Source organism: Rhizoctonia solani, chromosome 14 (assembly GCF_016906535.1).
Source record: "Rhizoctonia solani chromosome 14, complete sequence".
Classification (NCBI taxonomy): domain Eukaryota; kingdom Fungi; phylum Basidiomycota; class Agaricomycetes; order Cantharellales; family Ceratobasidiaceae; genus Rhizoctonia; species Rhizoctonia solani.
In genome coordinates this window covers 379,206-392,062 of record NC_057383.1, presented here as the reverse complement: position 1 = coordinate 392,062, position 12,857 = coordinate 379,206, and the positions used below count along the sequence as shown (strand labels likewise).

Below are 12,857 nucleotides of genomic sequence, written 5' to 3'. Positions count from 1 at the left end.
CATCAAGATCATGTGACATATTTGATATATGATGTGAAATTGGAAATGACTTGTTATTTAGTACTGTTGTTTTTGATGTGGTTTCCCTCATGTATATAAACCAGGTCAAGTTGCCACTAGAACAGCAAGACTTGACCTCTTTGTCAATTCTACCTCATCTCTACCTAACCCATTGCCCAGGCCCCTAGTTGGCCATCAGTGCACATTACTTAAGAAACCATAACCCTAGGCCCTTGTTGCCTCACTACCCTTATCCATAACCTCTGGGCCCTTGTCACCCCTCTACCTGTCTCATAGTCCATTGGTGATAGTGCCATGGACTTTAAGCCCCCTTGAACCATAGGTCCAAGCTGAGTTGTGACACTAGGTCAAGTCTTTGTTACTTGTACTCTTGTTGACAAACAAGAACTGCGCTTAGATAAGCACCAAAACCCAAAACAGTATCACATTGTAGCCCCTGTGTCATAATCAAAGACAGGAATACAAGTACCAGTACAGTTGCGGGATAGCCCTTTGCCAGCAATTGTCTGCATACCAAGGTGTCCGCACCCTTAGCCATACGCTGTTAGTCAGCCAACCTTCCGCTTACTAAAAACCTGACTAATCATCATGCTTGCACACAGCTGTTGATATTAGTACAAGGATAGTTTAACGCTAGTAGGAAAGCAAACAGTTAGTATTTAGTGCTATAAACCCGTTGATTATCTATCTGATCAAGTACCAATTTATATTGGGAACGCATTTCTAGTGTTTGACTTTTTAGATCTTATTCTTTGTGCCATCTTTTGGCCCTATTCCATTGTCACCGGCTACCTCTATCTTGAGAAAACCATCAGCAACATCAACCACATTTTAGTTGGTTGCATCAACAACCTTGAAGAACACATTGCTCACATCAAAGAACCAGGGCTAGTCCAAACCATAGCCCATATCAAACATCATAAGTCATTTACAGAGCGCCTCAATAATATCTACAAGGCAGATCTTCAAGAACAAAGGAACCTTATTACCAACCTTGAAGCCCATAATTGCAACCTTGCTCTTACCATTGAAGAGCAGGAACACCTTATTGAGGAAAAGGACTGCCTTTTAGTTGAAAGGGAACTTGAGTTAGATAATTTCCATTGCTCCATTCAGGATATCACCCAGGACGGAAAGGGTTGAATCCATTATTACAAGGAATATGAGTTTTTTGCAGTCTCACATGACAATGCCTGGTTTGGGCGCAATGGGAGAGACTAGCCTGACTCCCTCCCAAATCCAATTGGGGTGGTCTGCCCCATCTTCTTGTACTCATACTCCTGCTCCTGCGGCTGTGCCGCCACATGTATATTCCCCCATGTCTTTTGATCAGATGTCAGACCGCAAGCTTCTTGATATGGTAGCACAAAATATGATTGTTTTAAAAAAAGAATTCTTGCAGTTGCAAGGGGCTTATGAAGCCCAAGGAGATCAATTGGCCCTGTTAAGGGCAGAATTGGAAGAACATTGCAAACAATTGCGTAATCAACATATCTTTTATTCCAATCATATTCAAGGAGCCGCTGCTTCCATCAAGGCTGTACAAAATCAGCTATTACATATGTCTACCATTTGCCCTACAGCTCCACCTCCACCTCCTCCACCTGCTGGCACTGGCACAGCCACCACATCCCACATTCCCCCACCAGCTCCTACATCTTCTAGTTCTGATTTGAAATTTGCTAAGCCCAACAAGTTCAGTGGCAAGAAAGAAGACGCTCTCAATTTCATTGTTGCTTGCCAAGCTTACATAAGGGCAAAAGGAGCTTATCAATCCCACAAAGAAAACATTTTGTGGGTTACATCATACTTTGAAGGTGCTGCAGAGGATTGGGTTTGTCCCTACAAGGAAAGGAAGGTGTTCAGGGGAGAAGCAGTTCCCCTATTGGAAGATATTGATGTTTTCTGGGCTGAGTTTACTAAGCATTACGTGGACACAAACCATGATGAAAAATATTGCCAGAAATGGAATAACTTGCGGCAGAAGGCTTCAGTCCAGGAGTACACTTGCAAATTCCAACAATACTCTGTCTCTTTGGGTTATAGCAATGAAACTCTGCGCAACAAATACTATGACGGCCTTAAGAGCAAGATTAAGGACATAATGCTGTCAACAATGTTCCAATGGCATTGCGCCACCGCTCAACAGGTCTACAACAAAGCAGAGGAAATTGCTAATCACATCAAATCAACCCGCCTATCCAATCCATCTGCCTCTACTGCCTGCACTCCATCCAATGCTGCCCCTACTACCACTTCCAATCCCACTCCTTCTTGCACTTGTCTCAACATTGGGGACAATGTTTACATGATTGATCCCACTACTCACTGCGCCAAGAAAGGCGCCATCACCTCAATTGTGCGCACAACTTCTGGCAATATGCCCAACATCAGGTGGAATGGGGAGACTAAGGATACCATGATTCCATTCCCATCTCTCAAAAAAGACAAACACCCTGCTGCAGCCGCACCTGTTAGACCAATCATTGCCCCTATTCCTATTCCTACCGCAAACACAAAGGGTCCAGGTCCCATGGATCTTGATGGAAGGGGCTTAGCTAATCTCACCTGTCACGTCTGTGGGGGCAAGGGTCACTTTGCACGCAATTGCCCATCCAAGCCCATGTCTGGACATGTGGCTAATGTCCTAGACGTCTGTAAGGACGTTGAGGAGGAGGGCGCTTGCAGCCGGTTGTATCTAAGTGAGAACCGCGTAAGGCGGCAGCAAGCTATCCTACGGCAACAACCAGCTATACTACGGTGACCAAGGCCGTAAGGGCAATGACCAGCTAAGTAACTACAGCGAGAAAGCCGCTTAAGGCGGTGTGGACTAAGTAACTAAGTAAGGTTGCTGGGCTTAAGGCCCTCGTACAGTGATGGGGATGCGACAAGAGGTAATCAACCTGGGTGTTACCATGGTTGGTTGGCCTCCTTATATATTCTATGGAGCGACTAATTACAAATACATCATATCAAATATATAATCCAATAAGAACCCCGCTCCGCAGTCGGCCTTACTCATGCATACGTGTCACTGACGTGTCATGGTGATGTCATCAGGTGGAGGTGGCTACGTATGCTGAGGTAAGCGCGGAAGGGGACGTGGCTCGGCGCTTAGCGTATGATATAAGCGCCGAGGTCACGTGATCGAAAATGTTGTCCGTTTGCCTTTGTTTAAATTCGAGAAAATGGGAATAAATTCCCTGGTATTGAATGTGTCTACGACACTGCCTCCCCTCTAAGGGCCTTGGCAGCGCCGAGGGCCTTCTTTCTCATTTCTTCTTCGTATTTTTTCAAAATTTTCCCCGCATTTTTTAGATTCTCCCGTGGTTCCCATGTGTTCTCTTCAGAACCGTAACCTTTCCATTTTACCCGGAAAAACCATTCCCCGTGGCGTTCCTCTGCATCGGTAATCCCTTCTACTTCGTATTCTTCTTCCCCATCTATTGTGACTGGTGGGGGGCGATTCTCAAAGGCGCGTTTCTTGTCCCTTTTGACCTTAGACAGGAGTCCCACATAGAAAACGTTGTGGATTCGCATGGTAGGAGGGAGTTCTAGGCGGTAGGCCCGGTCGGAGATCTTCTCAATAACCTTAAATGGTCCTAGGCGTTGTTCTGTAAGTTTTGGACTCAAGGTTTTGAGGTTGACGTTTTTGGCGTCTAGCCAGGCTTCCTCTCCGATCTCAAACTCTATTGGGCTTCCATCTTCTCCGGCCGTCATGCATTGTTTGGATTGCCGGAGTGCCAATTCCACTTCCTTCCATTGTTCCTCCATTGTCTGGGCTAAGTCGTCGGCTTCTGGTACATCCATAGGTACGTTAGAAGGTGTTAGGGTAGGTTCCCATCCGTACAGGGCTTTGAATGGTGTTTTCCCTGTGCTGCTGTGGACCGCATTGTTGTACGCAAACTCGGCCATTGGTAACCACTTGGTCCAGTCCCGTTGATTGACCCCTGAGTATGCCCTGAGGAAGTGTTCAATGGATGGGTTAACCCGTTCCGTCTGTCCGTCACTTTGGGGGTGGTATGCCGAGGAGAAGTGGGGGTCTATTCCTAGGCGTTTATACAGCGCCCTCAGGAATTTGTTATTGAAGACCCTCCCCCTATCTGAGACCGTTTTTTTGGGCATACCGTGCCGCTTCCATACGTGCTCCAAGAACAATTCCGCTAGTTCAGGTGCCTTGAGCTTTTTAGAACATTTGACGAAAATCCCATACTTTGTGAAGCTATCCACTATGACCAAGATGGAGTCATTGCTTCCGTCCTTGGGCAGATCTACTATCATGTTGTAAGACACGTGTTGCCAAGGTTTAACGGGGAGTTCCAGCGGCTGAGGTGGGATGGACGCGTATTTGGGCTTCCTGATCCGCTGGCATGTTTCACAGGAATCCACATGCCAATACGTGTCTGCGCGGATGCCAGGCCAGTAGTAGCTTCTGGATACCAGTTCTAAGGTCCGTTGTCTGCCTGGGTGGCCGGCTAAGGGACTGTCGTGGAATATACGGAGTAAGTCTGTTCTCAACGTCCCAACGTCTGGTACTACAATTTTCCCCTGGTAAAATAGCAGGCCTGCTTCCATCTCGTAATCTTTGAAGGCGCGTTTGATTGAGGGTGGGGCCTTGGACTCGTTCTGCAGGAATTGGAGGATTTCCTCCAGGGACTCGTCTTGGTCTAAGGATAGCTCAATCTGGCGTTGTAACTCCTTCTCAGGTGTGACTAGCGCAACGTTGGCAAAAACAGGGCTGGGAAGCATGGTTTGGGCGTCTGGTGGAATGTCGGCATGATCTGAGCGTCGTGAGAGAGCGTCTGGTTTGCCGGACTGTTTACCGGGGCGGTATACAATTTGGAAATTATACCCGGCTAACAATAGATGCCACCTGGCGTGACGACGGTTGAATGTGCGCGACTCTTTCCAGTACTCCAAGTTGCGGTGATTGGTAAACACGGTGACAGGGTGCAGGGTTCCTTCCAGGAAGATACGCCAGTACTCAAAGGAACGAATGATTGCAAGTAGTTCTTTGTTGTGCGTGTCATAATTTTGTTCCGCTCCCTTGAATGATTCTGATAGGAAGCCCAAGGGGTGGAGGCGGCCATCTTCTTGGCGTTGACTGAGTATGGAGCCTAGTGCTGCTCCTGAGGCATCTGTTTCCAGGAAGTAGGGTTTGGCTGGGTCCGCGTGACATAGTACTGGTGCGTTTGTGATGGCATCCTTTAGTCCCTGGAATGCTTCTTGCTCCCTGGTATCCCATTTCCATGGTACGTCCTTTTTGACCAGGTTGTGTAACGGCCTGGCCATATGGCTGAAGTTGGCAACAAAACGGCGTAGGAAATTGGCAAAGCCTAGGAACGATTGCACTTCCTTGACCTTAGTGGGCGTGGGCCATTCTTGGACTGCCTGGATTTTGAGCTTATCCAGACTGAATCCCTTATCTGATACGATTATCCCTAGATACTCCACTGATGTGACGTGGAACGTACACTTGGATGCCTTGCAGAACAATTGGTTCTCCATTAAGCGCCGTAGGACCTCATGGACGTGCTGGGTATGGGTTGCGTCATCCTTTGAGTAGATCAGGATGTCATCAAGGTAAATGATGACGCATACATCCAATAGATCCTTGAACAGTTCGTTCATGAAGTGTTGGAAAGCCGCTGGAGCATTAGTCAAGCCAAAGGTCATAACCAGGGATTTGTATAGGCCATATTTGGTACGGAAGGCCGTTTTCCATTCGTCACCTTCTTTGACACGGACGTTATTGTAACCCCATCTTAGGTCTAGCTTAGTGAAGACCTTGGCACCGCAGAGCTGGGCCATGAGGTCGTCTGGACGGGGTAGCGGGTAAACATTCTTCTTTGTCCGGTTGTTCAGGCAACAATAGTCTACTACGAGTCGACGGGAACCATCCTTTTTGGGCACGAACATAACCGGGGAGCTGATTGGTGATTTACTGGGTCGGATTTTCCCAGCCTTGAGCTCGTCCCTGAGCCAGTCCTTGAGTGTAGCGGATTCGGCATCAGTCATGCTATAAAGGGGGGAGTTCAGGGGTCCTTCTTCCGTAAGTTTGATACCAATATTGTAGTGCCTATGAGGGGGAAGTTTATTGAATTCTTCTTCCCCAAATACCTTTGCATATTGATGGTACTTGGAGGGTACTCCTTCAAGGGGTGTCTTGTCAGCTTCTTCCTCTTCAGCAATGGCTATGTGTTCTGGGGGCGCGTGAGGGAATGAGAGGGTGCGCGAGTTCCAATCGATTTCGGGATTATGATTCTCTAACCACTTAATTCCTAGGATGGCAGCGTGTGATCCAGTATTGCAAATCAGGAAGGTTTCCGTCATGCGTTTGCCATCAAATAGGAAGGTTAGGTGGGCCTTCTTCCAAATCTTTCCAGCCTGGGGGCTCGACCCATTGAGCATAGTAACAGTACGGGGTTGTGGGAGGTCTATTAGAGGGAGGCGGAGTAGTTCCGCTGTACGGGGGTGTAAGAAGGATGAGGTGGCGCCTGAGTCTATCAGGACTTCTAAGTGATCCGCTTGTTTCTCTGGTTTGATGGAAATAGTGAAGAGGGGGGAGATTCTATTGTGGCTATTTGATATATTACATATTTCCGAGACAAAACCAGAGTCCTTGGGGTCCTTGCGCGCGGCAGCAGGTACCCTTACTCTTTTCCCAATTGGTACTTGGAGTCTTCGCCAATCTTGGCGGTTTCCTTGGCTTTCCCTTTGTCCTCAGTAGGGGTAGCCTTCCAGCCCGTGCGGCATTCCGCGAACTTGTGGCCCAGTTTGCCGCACTTGATGCAGGCGCCAGCGGCGCGGCGGCGATTCCTTTCCTCCTCCGACACGAAATTGGGGTCGTCGGAGAGTTTCTTCGAACCGGTACTTGATTGGCCGGTACTCGTTCCCCTTGCGGGGTTGGGTTGCTTGCTAGACTTATTATCCCTTGGCGGGTGGCTAGCACGCTCTTCTTGGAGAGCGTTGTCAATAACGAGTGCTGCGTTTTGCAGCTCGAGGAGTGTTTGGGGGCGATGCTTGCGGGTGGCAATTTGGCGGCTGACCTCCCAGTGGAGGCCGCGGGCAAACTGGCCTCGGAGGGCCGCGTTGTTCCAGTCCAGTTCCATTGCCAGGGTTCTGAACTTTGTGATATAATCCGCGCATGTGCCGGACTGGGTAAGCGTGGTAATCTTCCGCTCGGCGGCCCTTGTGGCATCAGGGTCACCGAATGCTGCCAAAAACTCCATTTTGAATCCCTCAACCGTTTGGATGATTGCCCGGTGTGATCCAAGCTGGTCAAGGTGTGGGTGTGCCCATGCTCCCGCGGAATCCTTCATATTCATCAGAAGGAAAGATAGGACTTCTTGGTCCGTGGGAAACATGCGCAAATTTAGCCGGGTCCATGCCAGCATCCTTGTGAGCCATTGCTTGGCCTCACTCCCGATCTTGCCTGTGTAGGCATCCGGGTGGTCTACTTTGACCGGGGCAGGATAGGCGGCGGTTGGAGCCAGAGGTGGAGGGGCAGGGACTCCGATTGGGGATTGGAGACGCAGAGATGCAGGGGGAGAAGGGACTTGCGGGGGTAACGTCCTGGGTGCTGGCTGGGCAAACGTGGGAAGCCCTTTTGGATGCTTGGGCCAGAAGGAGGGGCCACTAACCGATCCAATAGGCTTGGTCTTTGGTAGGGGTCGTGGCGTTGCTTCCACGACCAGGGGCTTGGCTTCTGGGGTCCTTGGGCCATGGAGCTGGAGGCTTCAAAGCCCATCCTTGACAACATCAACGGTTTGAGATATGTTCTTGATGTTGGTTCGGGTTTCAATCCCGGTTTCTTTGACTTCCTCGAGCTTCCTTTCAAGGTTCTCAACTTGGCTGAGGAGTCCAAGGAGGAGGCGGGTAACCCGCTCAAGGGAGACTTCCCCAAGTTCGATAGGGGCGGTTGTTGGAAGTTGGGGTCCCAGGTCTCTTGGATTGAAAGGGGACTGGGCTCGAGAGGAAGTCCGGGAGCGGGTTGCCATGGTAGGTGGGGGGTAGGAGCGGCCAGCATGGGAGGATGCCCGCAAGGACGAGCAAGTGGGAGTACGGGAAGTAATGGTGGGATAGGGGTACTAGTAGGTGCCTGTGTCAGGACTTATGAGCGCTTTATTGCGTAGTACGCTAAGAGCCTGCGTCAAACGACCTAGCGTTGAACAGTAAGTGTAACTAATCACTGCCGTGGGCGGGCGTGATGTAGTACCTAGTCTCTGCAAGCGGGTGTATCTGCTGTCTGGCTCCGCTGGCAAAAGGTGCGGCGACCGTGTGGTATGCAGGGGATAGGAATATCCTGCCTTATAGCAATTTCCTACTACGTGGGGGTGGGGGAGTTTTGATTATTATCTCCCGCAAGGTGGCCCCGATCACGTGATTTTGGTCGTGCTAGTACAGGTATTCTTCTCCGGGGTTGAGTCTTAGTAGTGGGTTGTTCAGAACAGTTTGCAACCAACGTAAGGTTGATTACCTAGTGTCCTAGACGTCTGTAAGGACGTCGAGGAGGAGGGCGCTTGCGGCCGGTTGTATCTAAGTGAGAACCGCGTAAGGCGGCAGCAAGCTATCCTACGGCAACGACCAGCTATACTACGGTGACCAAGGCCGTAAGGGCAATGACCAGCTAAGTAACTACAGCGAGAAAGCCGCTTAAGGCGGTGTGGACTAAGTAACTAAGTAAGGTTGCTGGGCTTAAGGCCCTCGTACAGTGATGGGGATGCGACAAGAGGTAATCAACCTGGGTGTTACCATGGTCGGTTGGCCTCCTTATATATTCTATGGAGCAACTAATTACAAATACATCATATCAAATATATAATCCAATAAGAACCCCGCTCCGCAGTCGGCCTTACTCATGCATACGTGTCACTGACGTGTCATGGTGATGTCATCAGGTGGAGGTGGCTACGTATGCTGAGGTAAGCGCGGAAGGGGACGTGGCTCGGCGCTTAGCGTATGATATAAGCGCCGAGGTCACGTGATCAAAAATGTTGTCCGTTTGCCTTCGTTTAAATTCGAGAAAATGGGAATAAATTCCCTGGTATTGAATGTGTCTACGACAGCTAATGTCAAGTGGTCCTGGGAAAGGCCTAAAGAGGAGAATTGCATTGAAGTAGTTTCCAATGAGGAGGAGTTGGGAAAAGGAAAAGCCAAGGCCAATTAAGGAGTAAGGCACTTGGCTGTATGCTTGCGGAATTGCACCATGTAAACAATAATCTTGAAATATTCTCATTATGTAACACCTCTCAAATATATGCATCATTTACCGCAAATCCATGTGAAACTCCAAAATTCAAAAATCAAGTTTTTTGGCTAAACCCTTTCAGGGAAAAGCCATGATTGACTCCGGAGCAACCTCTTGCTTCATCCACCCTCTTTTGGTAGAAACAAATCAACTTCCTGCTTATCAGCACCAAATTCCAAAAAAATTATGTGTCATAGATGGTTGAGAGATTGACTCTGGTCAAATTACCCATTTTACTTGGTTCAAATGTACTATTGGTAATCACACCAAAGAACTAGAATGCCATATTTCAAATATTGGTAACCATCAATTAGTTCTAGGGATGTTGTGGTTAAAAAAGCATAACCCCCAAATTTCATGGGAAAAGCATACACTTGTTTTTAATTCCATATATTGCTTGAATAACTGCCTATCTACCCCTGCTGTCTTAGAACTCAAAGCAGCAGAAGAAATACCACTCCCTTACCAAGAATTCTCTAAAGTTTTCTCTGAAGAAGAATTGTCAAAATTACCACCCCACCAACCTTACAATATTGCTATTGAGTTGCTTCCCAAAGCAAAACCCCAACATGGCCCTATTTATAGTCTAGGCCCAAGGGAAGATGGCAAACTTAAAGAAACTATTGAGAAGCAACTCAAGGCCAGTCTGATTCACCCATCCAAGTCTCCTATGGCTTCTCCCATCTTATTTGTCAAAAAGAAAAATGGGAAACTGCGCATGTATGTAGACTATTGACAACTAAATAGCATGACCAAAAAGAATGTGTATCCCTTGCCATTACCCCAAAACTTGATCAAAAAGCTACAGGGGGCCAAGATTTTCAGTAAATTTGATCTCAGGGCAGGATATAATTTAGTTTGAATTAAAGAAGGCAACAAATGGAAAACAGCCTTCAAGACAAAATACAGACTATTCAAGTACTTGGTCATGCCTTTTGGATTGACAAATGTGCCAGCGGCTTTTCAAGACATGATGAACAAAATATTCAGAGACCTTTTGGACGTCTATGTCATTATTTACTTGGACAATATTCTGGTCTTCTCTCCAAATGAAAAGGATCATGAGGCCCATGTGCAAGAGGTACTCAAAAGGTTACAGGATAATGATCTTTTCTGCAATATCAAAAAATGCCATTTCCATGTCAAAAAATCAACTACCTGGGGTTTATCATATCTGAATTTGGAATAGAAGTTAATCAGTCTAAGGTCACAGATGCCATGAATTGATCAACACCTAAGAATGTCAAGAACATTCAAGAATTCTTAGGGTTTGTAAACTTCTATAGACGGTTTATCCCCAATTTTGGTAATTTGGCACAACCATTGTACAACTTGCTCAAGAAAGATAGTCCTTGGGAATGGAAATTGGCAGAACAGCAATCCTTTGATGGCCTAAAGAAATATCTTATGTCAGCACCACTACTTTTACAGCCAGATACAACAAAACAGTTCTATGTGGAATGCAATGCATCAGACTATGCCACTGGAGCTATTCTATCTCAGCGCAACCCTGAAGGAAAACTGGCCCCAGTAGCTTATCTATCCAAGTCACTGTCTCCAGCTGAAAAAAATTACAACATATTTGACAAGGAACTATTAGCAGTCATTAGGGCATTTAAGGAATGGCGCCATTTGCTGGAAGGTTCTGAATTACCAGTCCAAGTTCTGATGGATCACAAGAACTTGGAGTATTTCTCTACGTCACAAACTCTGAATAAATGTCAGATTAGATGGGCAAATTTCCTAGTCAACTATAACTTCCAAATCATCTATAGGCCTGGAGCACAGAACAAAAAGGCAGATATCCTCTTGCAACGCTACAATTTAGTTCCCCTTGAAGGGGGGGTAGAGAACCAGGTTCTCCTGAAACCGGAACTTTTTATTTCATCCATTACCCCAGATCAGGAAATCAATGATTTAATTGGCAAAGCAATTTATGAGGATAACCGCCTAAAAGAAATTTTACATAAGCTTCAGAATAGGGAAAAGGTCACAGATTGGGAATTGAGGGAAGGATTATTATGGCATCAAGGAAGGATCTTTGTACCAAAAGACAATACCATCAGAAACCTCATTATGGAATCCAGGCATGACGCATTAGCAGCAGGGCACCCAGGACAAGCCAGAACATTGGAACTGGTCTCAAGAAGTTACTATTGGCCATCCATGAAAAAGTTTGTCAACTCTTATGTCAGCCACTGCAAAACTTGTATACAGTCAAAGCCAACCAACCAGGTGCCTGTAGGACTATTAAAGCCATTACAAATTCCTGAACGTCCATGGGAAGACATAGCATACAATATGATTGTAGGACTACCAAGTTCAGAAGGATTTGATGCTATTCTCACTGTCATTGACTGCTTTTCTAAAATGGTTCACTTTATCCCTACTCAATCCACAGCATTGGCTATTGACATTGCTAATCTATTTGTCACCTATGTGTGGAAATTACATGGCCTCCCCAGGAGCATAGTCTCAGATAGGGGTCCTACATTCAACGCCAAGTTCATTTGACATCTGTATAAAAGGCTAGATATCAAACCTACATACTCCACAGCCTACCATCCACAAACAGATGGACAGACAGAACAAATACAACAAGAGGCCAAAATCTTCATTTGTATGTTTGGGAATCACCGTCAATCAGACTGGGTATCATTACTTCCCTTGGCCAAATTTGCTCTCAATAACCTAAAGCAAACTTCCACGGGCAAATCTCCATTCCAGATATGTTATGGACTGAATCCCCAATTCTCTGTGGGTCAAAAATCAGGCAAATCTGTCCCCAATGTAGATGAACATGCAGAGTTCCTGGAAAAAGGCTACAATGAGGTTAAGGCAGCACTTTCATTATCACAAGAACAAATGAAACATTTCTACAACCAAAGACACAGGGAAGAAGAAGGAATCCAAGTAGGGGACAAGGTCTGGTTGAACCACCAAAACATATCCACTGATAGACCATCCATCAAACTTAGTCATAAAAAACTAGGTCCCTACTTGGTGATTGAAAAAATTGGGTTGCATGCGTATAAACTACAACTACCTCACACAATGCGCATACACCCAGTATTTCACATTAACCTTCTTACAAAATTCCACCCTGACCCTCATGGATGTGATCCTCCCCAACCTCCACCTATTATTGCAGAGGAAGGTGAAGAAGAGTACAAAGTAGAGAAATTGTAGATAGCAAGTGGAAGGGATGTGGCAAAGCAAGGAAACTCTGGTACCTAGTCAAATGGAGAGGATATGACAAGGGAAGCAATTTGTGGGAACCATTAGACAATGTGGAAAATGCTCAAGAAACCATAAAAGAATTTCACAAGGAACACCCTGAGGCAGTTGGAGCTTGAAGAGGGGGTAATGTCATGACCTTCATTGGCATGACATAATTTTCTACTATTTTCTATCTTTTTTCTGAGACACTTTCCTTTTTTGGTATATATTTATGACTCATCAAGATCACGTGACATATTTGATATATGATGTGAAATTGGAAATGACTTGTTATTTAGTGCTGTTGTTTTTGATGTGGTTTCCCTCATGTATATAAACCAGGTCAAGTTGCCACTAGAACAGCAAG

General features: G+C 46.5%; 3 protein-coding genes across 3 annotated transcripts; 2 read left to right on the top strand and 1 right to left on the bottom strand.

Moving 5' to 3' along the window:
• Positions 1-1,210: 1,210 nt before the first annotated feature.
• RhiXN_10766 (Retrotransposon gag protein) lies at positions 1,211-2,785 on the top strand (the record flags this gene model as incomplete). The annotated part of the gene is made up of 1 exon (XM_043330582.1): positions 1,211-2,785. One exon carries the CDS (start codon positions 1,211-1,213, stop codon positions 2,783-2,785), a length of 1,575 nt encoding a protein of 524 aa, XP_043185927.1.
• Positions 2,786-3,240: 455 nt separating this feature from the next.
• RhiXN_10765 (Retrotransposable element Tf2 protein) lies at positions 3,241-8,021 on the bottom strand (the record flags this gene model as incomplete). Its single annotated transcript, XM_043330581.1, has 3 exons — positions 3,241-6,601; positions 6,679-7,721; positions 7,779-8,021. 3 exons carry the CDS (start codon positions 8,019-8,021, stop codon positions 3,241-3,243), a joined length of 4,647 nt encoding a protein of 1,548 aa, XP_043185926.1.
• A 1,572-nt stretch (positions 8,022-9,593) lies between these two features.
• Positions 9,594-12,460, top strand: RhiXN_10764 (Retrotransposable element Tf2 protein; the record flags this gene model as incomplete). The annotated part of the gene is made up of 5 exons (XM_043330580.1): positions 9,594-9,991; positions 10,019-10,095; positions 10,144-10,352; positions 10,511-11,775; positions 11,800-12,460. 5 exons carry the CDS (start codon positions 9,594-9,596, stop codon positions 12,458-12,460), a joined length of 2,610 nt encoding a protein of 869 aa, XP_043185925.1.
• Positions 12,461-12,857: the final 397 nt, after the last annotated feature.